The following is a 19,456-nucleotide window of genomic DNA, read 5'->3' on the forward strand; positions in this document are numbered from 1 at the left end:
AAGCTGTTTACAGCTTGAAAAACAGATCACGTGCCGAAAAAAACAAAAAAAATGATCAAAAAATGACAAATTTGAAAAAAATCCGTGAAGAACACTGTGCAACCCGTGTTCTTCACGGACTCGCCGATTCCGCACAGTGAATCGGCGAGTCACTGTGCGGAATCGTCCGGTTCTCTCTAGAACCGGACGATTCCCGGTTTTTGAACCGATCCGGTCCCTTTTTCGTGAATTCCGAGTCGAACCGGGCGAGTCCGGTTCGACTCGGCGATTTTTAAAACGCTGGCCGAAACTATGGGTAGTTTTCATGGAGGCTTACATCTCCGACTCAATGATTTAACAAGATGATCTGAGTCACTCTCAATGATCAGGGGTACGCAATGAAGTTCCCTTGTCAGGGAGATTTCCAATCCAATGCCTTGAATTCAGTAGCATTATTAGAGTTGTTACCTAGAGAGGTTGCAAAAGCCACAATGAAACCACCTACATCATTATGTATAATTCCATCATAGCCAGCCACACCAGGATATCACAGGGATGAGCCATCTACGTTGAGCTTGAAATGAATGCGTAGATTGCCCTCCTTCCATAGACACCAAATTGAAATTGAGAAGATAGAAAACTAAACTACCTCGTACCTGTGGATTTGAGAAGACAGAAAACCAAACTACCTCATACCTCTGGATTTGAATCTGTATTCAATCCACTTAGTCATCGCAATGTGCTCTACCATGAATCTTTTGCCAAATCTCAAAAGAATAAATCTCCTGAGAACCTGCGAAGGGAATGTTGTGCTAGGTTTCGCAGTGGGGAAGAGGTTTTTACTTGCGGACCTCAAATCTTCCCATTTAACTCGAACGAGTGAAAAATTTTTGGCTCCGTGCGGGGATTCAGTTATTCAAAAGAGCTTGGATTGGGTTATTCCACCACTTCAGGTTGAATACGTTTATCCACATTTTTTACGGCAAAATGTGGAGAAATGGCTCCGTGGGACTCTCCAGTCCGCGCACATTTTTGCTTCTTAAACATGGGAGACAAGACGAAAACTTGGATAAGCTTCTCTCGGAAAGTGGAATCCAGGTTGCCCAACGGGCCCTTTAAACTTATTCTAACAATCATATGATGGATTTTCCTCATCAGTGCAAGAAAATTTTAGAAAAAGGAAATATGACATTTTTTAGCAGAATCTCTCTCTCTCTATCTCTCACATATGTTGAAGAGTAAGTCCATACACAACAATAACATGTCGCATTCGGCTGACGAAGCAGTACATGAACAAGGAAATCAAAAGCTAGAAGGAAATGTTAGGCAAACCAAAAACAAGGACCCATCTTTAACACCTACACAAAAGACGAGGTTCGTGCCAGTAGTTTCAAATTTCTATACAACACAAAAAAAGGGCAAGGATAAGATGAATTTATGCCCTTAGCACACAGAATCTTTAAAGTTGAAGTACATCTCCCTCTCTATTCCTTTGCTCCAATGGCCAGTAAGCCCACCACGCCTATCAAAATGTACTGCTTGCACATGTTTTAGCAACAAACACAAGGCTCAGCTGCAAATGTTTATATGCACTTAGAACTTCCAAACCCCTAGAAGCATACAGTTCTTAATTAAATTCCTGACTGTGCTAGTGTACCAGAGCCTTTGTTTGTGCCCAAATACTCTCTAGACTTCTTATATTGGATCTTCTTGTGAGAAACTTTCACAAAGATTCCCCTGATATTTCATTCATAGAAAAGAAAGAAGGAAACTATGATGAGATATTATTTTCCCGAATAATAAATCCACTGAGACATGTACTATCTCCAATCACCAACATTACTCTTCTTGAAAATGGAGCATTGGAGTCGTCCTGACTTACAATCTGAAATGTGTATCACCACTAAAGTCAATCGCAATCGAAATTTTGCTGAGAGTCAACAAAACCTCCAGTTATCCAGAGTTCGCCCTATTGCTATAGGAACATCAGGTTGAGATGATTCAGTTGGAACTTCTTAAGAGTCAAGTATATCAAAAAGAAGAAAACAAAGAAGTTTATTAACTTCCCCATTTCCATGAACTAGAAGCAACCTCATTTTCAAATAGAGAAGGCAACAATGGAATCTTTATAAAAATTAAATGGAGGCACGTCAATGTTGATAACATAGTCTATCATTCTGCTAAGCAAAACCTAATTAAAGCATTACACTAGACGCAAACCTTGATTACAGGCTTTTCAGTCATGATGATAGTAAACGAGCCAACATAAGGCAAGAACCTGAAAAACGCATAACATGACCACTTGTTTGTATTATTTGGGATTCCATATAGCAAGAAAAAAGAAATCATCAGTTGATTAACATTGACATGATTAAGTGCATGGTCATGCTCATCTGTAATTGAAGCTCAGAACTTGAAAAGCCTTACCCCACAGCCCTTCCCATGATATGACGCTCCTGAAGCCAAAGCTGGTCATGATAATACGCAATCCTGTCTCGTCCACGTGCAGCCAGGTCACAATCACCGAATTGCAATGCTCAACTATATTTGTAAGCTCTGAATATCAAACTCACCCAACATCCCCCCCCCCCCCCCCCTCCCGTTAGAATGTTTTTGGATTGAGAACCACGAGCATACAAAGGGGTATCGTCTATGGGATTATTATCTCCTGAAATAGAGAGGGCAATAATAAAGTATATGAACATGTAAAATGCCAGATATGCTATAATTTTATAACCCCAAAGAAGTAAGATCATGCCAATACAAGACTTGTGTATTCATCAGGAAGAGGGACATATAGGGGTGATAATGGGCCTGGTGGGCCGGCCTGGCCCTAAAAAACAAGGGTTTGGGCCTCAAGAGTGGTCCGAGGGCCAGGCTAGGGCGGGGCCACCATGGCTTGAGGGCAGGGCCCAGCCTGGTTCGGCCCGGTCTGGCTCTTTTTTCCTTTTCTTTCTGTCTTCATTTTTTACTGGATTATTTTTGGCCCGGCCTGGCATGGACAAGGCTAGAATTTGATCAAAGCCAGGGTTCTTCGGCCGGGTCAGCCTGCCCTGCAGGGACTAGGGCCAAGGCTAGTCTGGCCCAGGCTTGAGCCATTGCCAGCCCTATGGACATGTTCAACATAATACCATCTTGATTGAGGCTTGCAACAGTCATTACCTTTTTGTTAGAACATCAAGCTTGGCAGTGTCTTTCCGTTCATGAACCTGCAATGGAAAAAGTAAGGAGCACTAGATTAGAATAGTACAGTAGTAACATGCAGGAATAGATTCATTTCCCAAAAGAGCAGAGAGTGACATTGAAAGCCCAATCCTTTTAGATAGTGTACTAGAATATTTACTGAATCATTCATCTTCATAACGGAGCCATATTCTCTTTACATATCTGGGTGCAGGTGGTGATGGAAGCTTGGAATACGAATTTTCAATTGCCCTACCAATATTTTTACATGCATGGAGTTAATAGAAGGTTGGGTTTTACTTTTATCACAAGCCCAAACCAAAAGCCATCAGACTCCATATAATCAGCCCTACCATTGACTTAGACCAGTCGATGAATCCTCTATCAGAGAACCCTACTATTGAACCTAACCAGTAGCAACACATTTTTAAAGATCTGAGTAGAACCCACTCCCATTGTTATCATGTCATCTACAAGAAAATACAATGCACCTGACATGTTTCAACTGCAATCCAAGAAGACATACATGGGTTGAAGAAAAAAAAAAAGGTGCACAAATCACATAGCAATCGACAGTTCAACTGGTCTAGATGGTCACTTTCCAACAAAGCATATCGAATTGAAACATGCAACTATTCTGCTCATGAATGGTGAAACTGGGGTTCACTGCCAAGAAAACCTATTGCTGCCAAAGAACACACAATGTTCAGAGGGGTATGGAACCAGCAAGTTATGAATGGGAAAGAAGCTGAAGATGAGAAAGTCTCATGTTCTGTAGTCTCATACCTGAATGTAGAAATTCCATGCTCTCAATCACTTTATGGTTCAAGGGAAATGGTTTGAGCACCTTCCAGAAATCGTTTATTGATAAATAAGCCCCTTCTAGTATTAAACACCAAATGAACATTAAATCTTGGACGAAAAACAATTCGACATGAAATATCCTACAACAGCAGACTGGGCACCAGCTGGGGTAGGTTTACTTGATATCCAGAAACTGCCCAGTGGGAGTCGGACAAGTAGGTAGTATTGGGCTTGAATCCAAAAAGTTTGGGTATAGCTGGATCTAAATGCCGGCTAAGTAAGCATCCTATAGTAAGAGTAATAGTTAATAAACCATGTAAACAATGCCTATACTTCATGACAGGCAAACTAGGTGAAGGCATGCGGTTGGTGAAATCCCCATGCTTCCCGGGGTAGCTTGTTAAAGTTCAGCATGGCATGTAACTCGAAAACACTAGGCTCCTAAGAATCCTCGTGTCAGATTGCTGTATTTTAAATCATATTTTGATTAAACCCCCAACACAAGATAATGTTCACCAGAATCGACTAATCACTTCCTTTACTACAGTGTAGTTTAGAATAATAACTAAAGACTGTAAAGTCTCTCCAGTGCCTCCTTTGTTGCCACTAAGGCCCACTAGAGTAAGCAAGGGTGACTTTCTTGGATTCTTAAAGAAAATTTTTGAGTCTAACAAGCAAGAGAGACAGAGAAAGAGAGAGAGAGTCTAAAAAGCAATGCTTCCTGAAACTTCAAAATAGAAGAGAGATTTTACTCCTACTAAAAAGCAATCAGAGGACCCCACCACAAATTGCTTTCATCCACTCGAAAGGACTTGGTGGAGGAACAAGGCCAGATACAAACCCAATAGCAGATGGAACTCCACAAAACCCTGTTATATAGCTCATCTTCTTTGCTGAAACTGTATAAATAACAATAAAAATGTAGTAGCTCTTGGATTTCTTCTTTCTCAACCCAAAATCTAGATTGATCTCTCTAAGAATCCTCAGTCACTTTTATCTGAAGACCCTCAGTTTTTTTTGTCCCTTCTCAGAACTTCATTTTGCAGTTTATCTCACAATGAAAACCTTTTCTCTTTTTGAGCGCGTTTAGGATGGGTGCATATTGTCCATATACTCCGTCGAGCAAAAAACATATTCAGGAGTCTCTTTTGAATCTGAACTTTAGGGAACTACCTAAGAATCACTAGATGATTATTTTCAAAGAGAAAATTAGAAATTTAAGTTTTCTAACACTTAGATCTCCCCCTCAAAAAATTGGCGGTATCAGTTCAATCTTTCGACATTATTTTTCTCTCAAGTGTGTAGAGAGTGCGACTTGGAACTTTTCTTGAGTTTAGTCTACAGGTTGACGATGTTACACCCCCAAATTTTGGTATCCTAGAATTTCTCCTAGATTAGATTGTACCTGAGGGAGTAGATAGATAGTATACTCCCGCGGGAGTATGAAATCTTTTGGCTTCCCTTTTCACAGAAGAGCTCAAAAAATATTTCTTAAAGAATCAGATAAATTTTATAAAATCGTCAAACAAGTCCAATACCGTAAAGGAAAACACGGCTTAGGAATGGAACTTGTCCCAGGCAAGTTGAGTGACTAAGGCGAAGTCCAAGTCGATTACCCCAAGTATGTGCTGAGCTGCCCAAAAGGCCAAAACAAAAAACCCAACATAAAGGAAAAGTCCAAAATATGCTAAAAATAGAAAAAAAATAAAAGATATGAACAAGATAAAATTATACAAAAGATGAAAAATGAGAAAATTCAGAAAAAGGGAAAACTTGTTAAGATCATTTTTTTCAGAAAAGTAGAAAAAATCAGAAAATATTAAAAAATAAAAAAATAAATGAATATAAAAATTATAAATAAATTATATTATCTATTATAAATAAATTAAATATATGAATTGAAATTGAGAAGCCCTAATTTTGAGGTTGATCCCCCAATCTTTGCGCTCAGCGATACTTGATACCTCCAGTCATTGTCCAATCTTCTTTAGACAACCCCAATCAAAACTCCTGAACAAGATTTTGGTTTCAAGTTTGAACTTAGGTGATCAAAGCCCCTGAAACATTTTGGATGACTATTAAACCCAAAACAAAAATGTCTCAAATTCTAATTTTTTCGTGCTTTTTTCTGAAGACAAGTCCATGGTTGGATGAAGAACTAAAAAATAGGCTAAGGGAACAAATTTCATCAAAGATTGACCACACCTGGTGAAGAAATCTTAATTTTTCAAAATTCAGCAAAACCTAGGTCAAATTTTCTCTCTCTCAAATTCATTAAGTTTGAAGGTTTTTGCTCAAATCCAATCTACCTAGTCGACAGGTCATACAAAAATGAGTCTACGGGTGAAATTTGGGGTCAAATGGGTGTATTACTGGTAAAAAAAATAAAAAAAAGAGATTTTGTTATACACCCCTGAGTTTGGGAGGTGGTGCGGACTTCGCAGCCCACCAAGTCCAAGTGACTTGGGCGAGTCCAAGTCAACTCTGCCAAGTCGGTGAACATTGGTCCAATTTAATAAATTGAAAAATATTCATAACAATATGAACTTTTACCTTTTAACAAGGAAAATGTTTTAAGTACCTCAAAATATAATGCAAGCATTTGCCTTATATTCTTTAGGAGTAAAATATACCTTTACTTTATATTTCTCAAATAGTGGCCAAATAATCACACAACAAAAAAGATTAACAAAACAAAGTTTTGAGTTTTCCAAAATTCTCTGGACCAATTTTAGAAAATTCTTCCTATACCTAAGTAAACTTATCACCAAAACTATAATTACCTATTTTGACTTAGTTCCTACCAAAACCAAGTTGACTCAGATTGAAACAGTTGACAAGAAAAATTACATATTAGCTCTTCAGTTTTATGATAAATTTGCATAAGAATATAAAGTGATGGTAATGGCATCTGCACCCAGGTTATCACCAATGTTTCTTTTATAAGACTCGGGAACTGGGCAAGTTAGGCTGAACCAGAGAGTATGATCGAGTTGAAAACCAGTTTTTATTCATTGGAATTTTCCCTAATACTGCTTCGAGTGCCATGATTTCCTAGTAAATAGCGAATTTCTTATGCACACTTTTGTGTTTCTAACTTAGTTACTGATGCAGGAAGCAAAGGTAGAAAATGAAATCCACCCTCTTTACGATCCTCCAAAAAGCAAAAATCAACAATAAAAGAGAAATATAGTTGTAAATCAAGCCAAAGAGAAGAACTTTCTTCTTTCATAAAACAAAGTTCAATCCAAATACAATAAGATCTCAAAGAAACGTCCAACCTCTTTTATAAGGCCAATCTCTGAAACAAAAAATAAAATAAAATAAAATAGAACACAAATATCCTCTCTTTCTCTCTACCTCAAGTACATTTCCACCTAGATAAGTCTCCCACTTCTCCTAGCTCCTAGCTTTTAGGAACCCCCTTTAGCACGCCACATGACCGACCCCATCTTGAGAGAAGGAGGGCGGAGGGATGGAATCAAAATAACTAACTAAATCTTAAAGAAAACCTCATGCTAATCCTCACAACCAAGAAAATGAAGACCCTAACCCATAATAGTTAATTAAATTCCCTCTTTCCCCTCTTAAAAAACAATTTCAATCCCCCTACACTGTTCATGCCAAATTGACCGTTAATAAAAATAAATAAAAGTACCCCCACATCTCTATAAATAAGATTAAAAATAAAATTAACATTTGAATCTCCCATCTCTTGATTTGCATCAGTGACAGATGAGAGTAACCGAAAAGCACATGTACCTGCAAACCTTATGATTCTAATAACACCCAACTACCTGCAAATCCACTTCATGAAATTGGAGTGAGCAGCATCACTCAGCCATTGGATTCAGTACAAAGAAACCACTTATGGACAAAGCCTGTTGGTCGTGATTTATACGTCTCTATGATAGTGCTTTTAGAGTAATAATGCTTGGCTTGTATAAGGATATCCCAATATTTAACTACAAAAACATAAGAATAAACATGCTAGAATAATAAACACCCCTCCCACTTCAAACAACACATACTGAATTCCTAATAAAAGTTTAAGAGCATACCTTCACTACACGATGAACAATAGAAATATCTTCTCCCTGAAAAACAAAAAACAAGAAAGAGTGAATCATACTAAACTTTTAGAAATTAATACCACATATCCTTGCAAGTAACCTAAACCATACTCTAGAAAGGACGTGTGTCCAAAAATACATGAGAAAAGAAGGAAAGCTATGACAAAGTATACTACAGATTTGTCACATGGTACAAGAAGGGGATCCAATATTCAAAATTATCCAAAAAGACTGCTTGTGGTGCTCATGATGCTGAACTATTCATTATAGAGGCTGAAAAGCCAAAATTTCGATATGAACAACAATAGTGAGAGCTATATGAACAAATAGTCTAATAAAAACACCAAAGGCTCAAGGTAGTTAGGTGCTGGTCCATGGGGATTTTTCTGGACCAGCAGGCGTTTGTGACGCGACTACTATAGAGGGGATGGGCCTTCTAACTTGTCCAAGGACACTTGTTGGTTCTTTTGACCTTTTGTTAAGAAGGGAGATTCTTTTAATGTTATTAGACGGGCTCAAAAGGGAGAGTGCCTACATGCAGCACATTGCACCTATGATGGATGAGATTTTTATATAAGTGGTTCAACCCAAACCAACCAGAAATGTTATCTTTTTATGATTTCATATTCAAACCAAACCAAAACACATGCCATATATATATATGTTGAAAATATCTTCCACTAAATAGTAAAACAAGAATACACTCTAGACAGAAATGATAGCTCCTTAACTAGCCTGTAATAAGAACTCCCACTGGAAAACTGATAAAAAACTTAAAAGCAGAGTTATGACTTCCACACACCATCTTTTTCCTAGACATAACACAACTCACAGAAAACTGTAGCAACCCTGCTGGATTCCTTCCCTCTAAACCCCAAACTTAGGTCTTTCATTCTATTAAATCCCACGTCCCTATTTCCAAAGAAAGAAAGAAAATTTCTCTCTTGAAGCTCTCATCCTCCCTTTAGTAAATCTAAAAGAAAGAATAGAAGTCCCTAAAGAGTCCTTTATGTACATAATACCTCCCCTTTAAAGTAAACTCCATATGCATCAATTCCCTTAGTCTCTCTTTTAAGGAGAATTAACCTGCCTCATTGAATTCTCTGAGGGTTGTTCAATGCAAGACCCATTTTGAGCAGCTCTATCAACTTCTGCCTAATCTCCTCATTGCACAATGTTAACATCCTCCTCAAAAAATTGTTCAAACATTAAAGAGCATTATGACATAAGGTGCATAGGAAAGATAGTGTCAAGCTTGATTGTGAGCCAAATATACACAGATAGTGGCTCCAAGTGTTACGAAAGGACTAATCCTTTTTAGCTGTTTTCAAAAAGTTGTAACTTCTTGTAAGTTACAAGCCAAAGAGAGGCTAGCCCCTCTGCAAGTAACAAACATGTCCTCCTCGCCCCCTTATATGTTAGAAGAATACCCTTGTAATTCCCTTGCAATCTACAAAAGTAAACGAGGCTTGTTACTCTATTTTTTAAACACACCTTCTTACAAAGACAATGGAATTGTACAATTTGGCTACTCAAACCTCTTTCTTATGTTTGAGATTAGTCTATAGTGAAGTTCACCCAACAATGGTTTTTGTCCTTCATAAATGTTACACTCTTAAAAAATTCCATATAGACCTTTAACTAAAAACTTTCTTACAAATTTTCAAAAAAGTCCTTTATTTCAAAATATCACATTTTTAAATAGAGCGAGTCAATGTGCACAAATCAACATAAAAGGGGTGCGGTCTCAATAACCATATCAACCCGATGTTGTAATGAAATAGTTTAGTCTAACTTGACCTAAGTTTAACTACCTAAAAAAAAGGAAACTGGACCTAAGTTGGGGTTTGAGGCTTAGTTCCCTTTGGCTTTCTCTCATCACTCGAGCTTTCCAAACGGTATTCTATGAGTATGATGTTTGAAATTCCACATTGCACCTCAAGATGGCTAACTCGAAACCCATGCCACTAGTCTCCATTGAAGACTGCCACTTCACCTCATCCACTTGGGGTCTCACAACTATTTTCCAAGCATGCAACTTATTAAATGCAAGTCCCTTTTGTAGTAACCATGATGACAATCTTTTTCATCTATTATTCCAATGTGCCTTTGCGCAGGGTGTACGGAGATCACTTGCTTGGAGATGTGAAAAAAGGTTTTGTCCTTGGTACCTCTGTCCCTGATTTACTTAGGTGGTGGTTACTTTTCAGGTTTAAATCACATGGACTTCGTAATATTTGGTCTTCCATCTTTTGCACAGCTATTTGGTTTCTATGGAAAGACCGCAATAGAAGAGTTTTTGAGTCAAGACCCACCAGGAGAGAGCTTATTGTGAAAAGAATTACCCTGCATGTTCAGGCACTAGCAGAAGTTAGGAAATGGTTTTTTCATTTATCAGAAAAGGCCATCATTGGAAACTTTCGGATAACTTAGCAGTAGCAAAGGGCTGAGCCCTTTACTTCGGGAGCATGGTCTTTTCCTGAGACTCATAATTACAAACTCAATATTGATGGCGCTTCTTTGAGAAATCCAGGTTTAGTAGGTGGTGGTGGAGTTATCAGGAACAGTTCGGGTGGTTTTATTGCTGCTTTTACAAAGCATTTTGGTTTTGCTTCTAATAATCATGTAGAATTCTTAACATTTGAGGAAGGAGTTCAATTGGTTATTCAAAGTAATTCCAATCCAGATTGAAAGTGACTCGGCCTTGTTTGTGAACGTCATTCAAAATTGATGCAATGCTCCATGGAGACTAGAGACGATTGTAGACAATTGTTGCACCAGACTGTCTTCTCATCAAACGTCCATCACCCATGTTTTTCGTGAGGCTAACATAGTTGTTGATGCCCTAGCTAAGAGGGCAGCTACTGGCCCCGCTGCTACTGTTTGGCGCCATAGATCATCAGATTTTCTTTCCTCTCATTTATTACATGATTTGGTGCAAGTGCCCTACCATAGGGTTGTATCTTAATTGTTTTTCTCTGCGTTTTATTAATGAAAAACGGGTAGGGGGCCTTCTCCCCCACTGACTTACCAAAAAAAAAAGTTCATCTCTCCTAGCCCCCTTAGGACATATACAACCAACAATGATTTCAGCTATGCGACTCAGTTTTTGATAATATATCTGAAAAAGGAGAACTAGGTCTAAGAAGGGAAGAACTTAAACTTTCCTTTAACCCATCCCAAGCCCGCGTGAAGGGGGTGGGTTGTGTTAGGCAGCCAACGTAAAACTTTCCATGATGAGCTGAAAAAGGCGAACTTTTACCAACAAGTTTTAGATGTCTAGAATGCAGGATACCAAGTAATTAGAATAGTAACAACTTATTATGTATGATTTTACAAAATGAAATATCCACATTCAAGATAATCGTAGAGAATTCAATTATTTTGTGATGCACTGTTCAAAATATGCACAAAATCTCTGCATGTTCAATATCATATGTAGCCCGATTGACCAAATGAGTATTTCTTGATGACATGCTCACCAACAATATCTTTCTCAACTAAAACACCAGTGTTTGGAGACATTTTTCAGCACCTTGGATCCCCAATGCGGAATAAAAGGGAAGCCGGTTAATAAAGCCCTGACTTACAGTGGAATTTTCGACAGTCTCAGAATTGCCCCAGAACGGGTGAGGATCTTCCTAAGGACCACAAAACGCCACCTGCCAAGTTTCATCGCAATTCAACATGTCTAAGGCAATGTAGACAAAGAAACAATTTAGGAAAAATTAGCCTCTCGCACCCGAAAATGGATCCTGTAACTCGAACCCCATTTTCGGAGCATCAAATGGCCGTGGCACCACCGCCATTGGATCCGACACGGTCGAAAACCCCAATGGTTCAAGTTTAAGCTTAAACGGAAAGTCCAAGACGAAGTTACAGATGAAAGATTGAAGAGGGGTAGGCCGCACGCTATTCTTGTGCGCCCTCCCTGCACCAGCCTCCATTATAGGGGACTGGTTTTCACTGTAACGACCAGTAACTTTTGGGACTCGTATCTCCCTCCTTATGAGTCGAATCACGCTCAAATTTTGCGATCGTGTTTGTCTCGTCAAGACGAGTGTTTTGATATGTGGCACATCCCGTGACGATGTCCGAGCAGGGAGAAAAGCTAGAGAGAAGATGAAGATTCGAGAATAAGAGTTGCAGAAAATCAGCAGTAGCACGTCTCATTCAAGTGGTCATATCACGGCGCTCGCACACCCGATCGCTGCGAAACCAATTGCATTACGTGCGTAAGGTCCAAGGCTACCACTGGTCGAAATCCCGTGCGTGATGAACGGTTAGATTTCGCATACGACGACGTTAAAGTTGTTGCAGAATTCTGGCCGCCGAAATCCAAATTCCGGCCAAAAAACTAAAATTGTAAAATCTTTGTTCAGGCACAAAATCGAGCTGCGTTTGTTGCAACGCGATCGCGACGGCATGCTCAGTGCAATTTAGCAAAGAAACTAAGGAAATATATCAAGAAATGAGCGCACTATCAATCGAACGTTTTTAAGTTTCGTACAAATTTCAAGTTGCATGATCATGGCTTAAATATGTGATTCAAGGCTCGAAGTTAGTATCAAATTGATTGTCATGCCGAGCCCAACGAGAAAGTAATCATCTTTTAGCCATGCGGGCACCAAAGCAACCCCAAATCATCCTAAGAAAATCGAACACGTTCCACGGTTGCAGCAGGGACTGTTTTGAAATTTTGTATATTGTTGGGTGGGGGCAAAACCGTAATTTTGCACCCATTTTTAGATTTTATTCCAATTCAAATAAATTGTATTTTTTAGCAATTAGGGTAAGTTTTGGGCATCCACCCATGTTTTTGGCCCAACTTTATAAATACATGTTATATCTCATTGTTTCTGTATAAATACATGTTATATCTCTCCTTCTCTCTGTCTCTCGTTTCTGCCATTTTTCCCTCTCTTTATCTCTCTTCCCCTCTCTGTCTCTCACTTTTTTTCTCTCTTTCTCTCTCTTCATCTCTCTCTCAACATACACGGCCATAAGTATCGTCGTGCATGTTTCTCCCTTTCCTAATCTTCTCTCCTCTCTTTCCTAATCTCTACTTTCTATCTCTCTTCTTCCCTAATCCCTCTCTTTCCTTCTTGTCTCTCTCTACTCTCTCCCTCTCTCTTCTTTCTTTTTCTTCACTCTCTCCTATTCTTACTCTCTCTATTCTTTCTTTTCTCTCTCCTCCCCAGTCATGCGCGATGGTACTCATCACCGAGCATGACATTCTCCTTCTCTTCTGATCTCCTAGAATGAACACAGTGAGCTAGGCCCTAACCCGAGTGGCGGGCCGGGCCTCTGTCTAAGTTCCTCATTCCCCATGTTGTGCACGGTGATGCTCATTACCGCGCATGATATTTCTTCTCTTATCCTCTGACAAAGGCACAGAGCCAAGCCCTTTTCGAGGTGGCGGGCCAGGTCGTGTCCAAGTCTCTTTTGACACGCACGACGATGCCTATAGCCGATTGTGTCCATTCTTTTCTCTCTCCTATCTCTTTCTCCTCTGTCATGGACAGCAGAACCCATCACCGTCCATGTTCTCTCTTACTCTTTCTCTTCTGTCATGGACGGCGGAACCCATCGTCGTCCATGTTTCTTCGCCCCTTCCCTTCTTCCTCTCTCTCTTTTGTCTTCTCTCTTAATCTCTCTTCTTTTTCTCTCTTATGTCTTCTCTCTTATCTCTCCACTCTTCCTCTTCTTTCTTTTCTTTCTTCTCTCTTATCTTTCCTCTCTCTTCTTTTCTCTTCTCCTTCTCTCTTCTTCTATCTCTCTTTTCCTCTCTCTCTCTCTGCTTTCTTCCTTCTCTCTCACTGTTCTTCTCTTACTCCTTCCTCTCTTCTCTTTTCTCCCTCTCTTTCTTCTCTCTCTTCTTTCTTCTTCCTCTCTCGTTTGACCAAGGGATATGCTAAGTCTAACACTGTCATGATAGTCTTATCGTCGAGCAGTTTAGCGATCGTGCCCGTCTTGCTGCCACATTAGACTAGCCATCGTGCCAAGCTGGTTGGTGTTGGTTTTGTTGTCGAGTAGTTAAGCCGTCGTGCCGGTCTTAGTCACCATGCCCATCTTGCTGCTACACAAAATCAATTACTGTATTGGTCTAGCCATCTAGCCAAACTTCTCTTTCTTCTCTTTTCTTTCCCCGTTCTATTTCTTCCTTCTTTTTCTCTCAATCACCCCAATCTCTATCCTTGTATCTTTGCTTGTTCTTTTGAATGCGCACGCTAGTGTGCATTCGACCAAAGACAAGGTGGGGTCCCTTGGCCCACTTGTCTTGTAAATTAACTATGCGCATGTGATTGCAGAAACAGGAGAGTACAGGTCAAGGGAGGCGATTTCAAACCAGTTGTAGGACTAGGGGGCTTTCCGTCATGATCTAAGAGGGCGCCCACACGAGTCAGCCCGAGCGAGTCACAGACTCAGGTTAGGTGTCTCTCGCCTCACACTAAATTCCTCTCTCACCGATTGGTGTACATGCCCTTGTTCTTAACAAGGTTCCCGAGAGAGCGTCTCAAATCTCGGGTTTTCCTTGAAACCCACAACACGTGCCATCAACTCATCTAGATCCAGGGGCAAGATCGAGGCATCTAACCAACCAGTACTTCCACTTGTCAGTTATGTCTTAGCATTCTGAGCAGCAGTGAGAGTGATTTAAGCTGCTTCCAATTTCCAAAAGGGAAAAAAAAATCAAGAGATCTTGAATGATAAGCGTCAGAAAACTATCAGGTTTTAATTCTAGCAAGCATACAAGTAATAACAAATCAGCAAAGAAAGGTAATAGGTACACTTACATCAACATTAAAGACAATAATCTCCCCGGCATGAATAGGATCCTTACTTGCATGTAAGAACAATATATCACCCTAGAACAGAAGTTAACGGTTAGGAAAGAAAGAAGATAAATATAATAACACTAACAAAAATGCTACAAGCAAATGTCATATTGTGAGACAAATCAATTCATAATGTGAGATGTGCCATTATCATGGAAGTCTCTCGCCCCCCCCCCCCCCCATCCCATCTTTTCCATCCCTTTTCTCTTCCACAAGTCTTTTTCAACACCCCCACCACCCCCAACCCACCTCATTTGTGAGAGGCAAGGATCATCGAAGGACCTTTCTCTTGCAAATCTCTCATCCCCGTCAAAGGCAATTCATCCATGGTTGTTAAGATTAAGCAACTCAAGTGATGAGGTGGAAACATCATGGCAAGCCCCCTGTTAGAATGCAATGAAGGGCAGTTCTGTTATTTATGTCTTTTAAGTGGCTTATATATTGTAAGGTCATTTTCTGTAATGTATAAGGGAAAATCTGTCCTTTCTCAAGATGTAACATTATACATGTTGTCATACAAGAATAGGGCATTGCCCTAGTGTGTATTTTCATGGGAGAATAGTGTGTGCCTCTTTTCTCTCCTTTGCTATGTTTTTGTTGGTATCAAAGCAAGATTTGAATACACTCTCAATGTCATCGACTTTAATCAAGGTAATTCTTATTTTCTTCTTCTTGACAATTCATTATCTCTCCCTTCTAAACACTAACCTTTCTTTCTTCATCTTTAGCCTCTTCTCATCCTCATCCTCCTTTCTTAAACCCTAATCTTTCTCTCACATATCCTCCATCTTGGGGGCACCCTCTATTCAATATGTTGTTCATGTTATTGTTCATTCTACTGTCCAAGTTTCTGTTCATACTATTGTTCACACTATTGTTCTTTCTTCTAAGCCCCATATTTCAGCCACAAAATCCCTACATATCGTTTGAAATCTATAATACTGCCATTCAAAACCTATTTCTTTCTCTTCAAAAGCAAAAAAAAAAAAATCTCAACTGTTGTTTTCCTTCAGGGTTGTTGAAATCTGGTCCAAAAACCAAACTGCTCTTACGCACCAAAACTTAACTGCTGGTTTTTTTTCCCTTCTTCCTTGAAAACTCTTGCTCTCTTGCTATTTCTTATTCTGTGAACGATGGCCTAGCCATCTTCTTCTACTTCTATTAGTCTTCCTAATCCTCAATACATAACTATTAGTCTCAATGCCTCAAACTATTTTACTTGGAAAGGTTTAGTTATAACTTTTGTAAGAGGCCAGCAGGTATTGGGGCACATTGATGGATCATCAAAGCCTTCAATTAAGTTTCTTACAAAAGAAGAGATCAATGAAGATGGAACAACTAAAAAATTTGCCCAAATCTAAATGATAGTTGGGTTCTAAGGACCAAAACCTCATCAGTTGATTTGTTCTATTCTTTTAGAGAAACTTATTCATGAAGTAATTAATTTACCAACTGCTGCAGAATTATGGGAGGCCCCTCATGAGTTATTTTCCCACGCAGTAAAAGCCCTATTATGCATCTTTGAAGTAAGCTTCATGGTTGTAAAAGAAATAACATGTCAGCCTCATAATTCTATAACAAGATAAAAGCCCTATGTGAATAACTTGCTATGGTGCAAGATCTAGAAGTGAAAGAGACAAGGTCTACTATGTTTTGAGAGGTTTAGGGGCAGATTATAAAGTGTTTGTTTCTTCTATGATGAGAAAGACTATAGTTTCCTTGTTTAGTGAATTGTGGCCATTTATTGTTGCAACATGAAGCATTATCCAACCTTAAGCCCTCATTAGACAAGTCTTCTACTACAGATTTTCATCATGCTTAATTGTCAAATACTAATTCAAATATTAATACAGGTCGGAATTCAAATTGCGGTGGAATAGGTAGAAGATATAGAGGCAGAGGACATGGAGGTTGAAGTGGAAGAACTAACTTTCATCCTTATCAAGGTCATGATTTGCTATCTATTCCTTCAACATAATCATCTGTCGCTTCAGATGGTGTGTTGCCAGATATGTGGAAGTATCATACAGCCATTAAGTGCTTTCATTGTATAAATCCTAAGTAGTTGAAAGTCAAGTTGCTTCCCTGGATCATTTCTGGAGACTGGTTGGGTTGTGGATACTGGTGTTGTAAATCATGTTTCAAGTGATAGCCCTATGTTCTCATCCCTAATTCCTTACTCTGATAATGGCTCTATTGTGATTGGTGATGGAACCTCTCTTAGTATCACTCATGCAGAAGTGTAGCAGTTCACTCTTCCTGTGGTCCTATCTATTTATCTAACATTTTCTTTGCTCCTAAAATGTGTCGAAATCTTATTTAAGTTTTTCAATTAACCTGATAAAATTCCATATCCTGTGTATTTAACCCTGATTTTGTTTTTTTTTTTTTTTGTTTTTTCCAAGAAACAACAATCAAGGATGAGGTGCGCTAAAGGCTCTTGTCAGCAACATCTTTATAATTATCGATTATCATGTCACGAAGAAGGCCCCAATGTTTTTTTGAGAATAAGAAGGCCCCAATGGTTTTTTTTGAGAATAAGAAAGCCCCAATGTTCGATTATCAGTCTTCTTTATTTGGATCTCCATACCAGGTTAAATATGTGGATGACTTCTCTCATTTCAACTGGATATTCTTTCTTAAGAAGAAACCTGATGTGTTTCACGTTTTTATGAAAATCAAAAGCTTTGTTGGAACACACTTCCAAATAGTTTACTTTCATAGTGATGGAGGGGGAGAGTTTTTTATACTATGTTAAATATGTGGATGAGTTCTCTCATTTAACCTGGATATTCTTTCTTAAGAAGAAACCTGATGTGTTTCACGTTTTTATGAAATTCAAAAACTTTGTTGGAAAGCACTTCCAAATAGTCTACTTTCATAGTGATGGAGGGGGAGAGTTTTCATCCCATAACTTTAGAACCTATCTGGAGAATAATGGGATGAAATAATAAATACCATGCGCACATACACCTGACCAAAATGGGTTAACGGAGAGAAAATGTAGGCATATCAATGAAGTTGCATTGGTCCATGATGTTATTAGTGGAGTTCCTATATTTTTATGGACAGAAGCATTTCATACAACAACTTATCTCATCAATAGGTTGCCTACAGATGTTCTACATGGAAAATCACCTTATCAAGATCTACTTGGGAAGGATCTTGATTGATTATTCCAAGCTGCACTCGTTTGGATGTTATGCTTATGTTCATATTGAAAAGCGCTAGAGAGAAAAGTTATTCCCCAATGAGAGAAGTTTGTGTTTTTATAGATTAATTTGATAGATACAAGGGAAACAGGTGCTTAAGAGTCCTAGATTGAAAAGAATTCTTGATATCTTATCTGAGCCCCAACTACAAGTGAGGTCCGGCCTTCTGGTATTTCCTTTCATTTCCAATCTTATTTTATTTATTTCTTGACATAATTTGCTCTTCTTTCTTCTAAAACAGTTGCAAAATTATTTCTATTGCATTCCTACTGATTCAAAAACTCCTATGGTTTACGCAAATATGAGTCAGCCACTAGTCGACAATCTATGAGAAAGAAGCCTATTCTGAAGGCGATTTCTCTTAGAATTCCAATTTGCCAGGATCCACCTCTTTCAATAATAAATTTAACAAATTTGCTTACAGATCGGGACGGAAGGGACTTTAAATAGTTTGTTTCATCCCAGACTTCATGTGTAAGCAATGCCAAAGCTGGATGAGATCATCCCCGAGCTTAAAGCAAAGGAAGATAAAAATATTTGATAGGAAGAACCCATGCCAAGGGGGAATGCTTATGAAAGACAATCTATATGGGATGCTTATGCTAAATGGGTGCGCAAGAACACCCTGGCTTAGCATCTCCACCTTATGGCCATGGAGGACTCTCATGCCCTCAAGTACGAGCCATTGAAGACCGCAAAAGAAATCCAAGAAAACTCTAGGCGGATTATGCAACTCCTTCCCTTACTAAATGAAGTGATGAACCATGATGACGAAACAATACTCAAATTTAAGGATGAAAGGATGAGGAAAGATTACCGAACACATTCGAACTTTTAGAGCCCTGATATGAGAACCTGACGCTGCCCTGATAAAGCCAAATGAAAATGTGCAAGTGTGTCACTTGCTGAATTCCGTGCCAAACTCATGGGAAGCCTTCATTTCAACCCTCACTACACTGGATAGCACACCAAAGCTGGATGAGATCACCATTAAGCTAAAAGCCGAAGAAGAAAGGAGAACCACTCATGATACTCCAATTGTGAATGAATCTGTGAACCTAGTAAATCTGAAACACAACTCTGGTTCATCCAGTTGGGGTTATGTGGTTGTTTAAAGGCCGTATGAGAGCTAATAAATGTTTATATAGTGATGTGAATAACTCCAGTTGGAGTAAGGTCTCATGGAACCAAAGGAGGCATTTTGATGCCATGACTCATCTGGGCTTGACGAGGTAGGCCCGGGTTGATGTCTAAAATCCTTTAGCCCAAGTTGAAGGTTTGTAGGGTTATCCCTTGATGGGCTCGGAGGATGCTCACAGTGGTTGGCCAAGGGAATTCACAACCCTTTTATACAGTTAGCAACCTT

At 39.1% G+C, this 19,456-nt stretch overlaps 1 protein-coding gene across 6 annotated transcripts in view; it reads right to left on the reverse strand.

Moving 5' to 3' along the window:
- Positions 1–1,147: 1,147 nt before the first annotated feature.
- The window catches only part of LOC18425692 (uncharacterized), a 37,971-nt gene continuing 19,662 nt past the window's right edge, over positions 1,148–19,456 (reverse strand). The window contains exons 3-8 of one of the 6 annotated variants that reach the window (XR_002279523.2): positions 14,837–14,908; positions 8,028–8,063; positions 3,142–3,188; positions 2,407–2,647; positions 2,200–2,257; positions 1,148–1,954 (exon numbers count right to left, since the gene is read on the reverse strand). Coding sequence is in view for 2 of the 6 variants with exons in the window: in XM_020662167.2 (XP_020517826.1) it covers positions 2,641–2,647; positions 3,142–3,188; positions 8,028–8,063; positions 14,837–14,908 (162 nt within the window). In the remaining 4 variants the exon portion in view is untranslated. Of the gene's footprint in view, positions 2,648–3,141; positions 3,189–8,027; positions 8,064–14,836; positions 14,909–19,456 lie in introns of all 6 variants that reach the window. The other 5 variants (XR_016040547.1, XR_002279522.2, XR_002279528.2 and 2 more) reach the window with 5 other exon arrangements.

The sequence above is a fragment of the Amborella trichopoda genome, chromosome 9, assembly GCF_054954075.1.
Source record: "Amborella trichopoda isolate Santa Cruz 75 chromosome 9, AtrichopodaSantaCruz75HAP2 v2.0, whole genome shotgun sequence".
Taxonomy (NCBI): domain Eukaryota; kingdom Viridiplantae; phylum Streptophyta; class Magnoliopsida; order Amborellales; family Amborellaceae; genus Amborella; species Amborella trichopoda.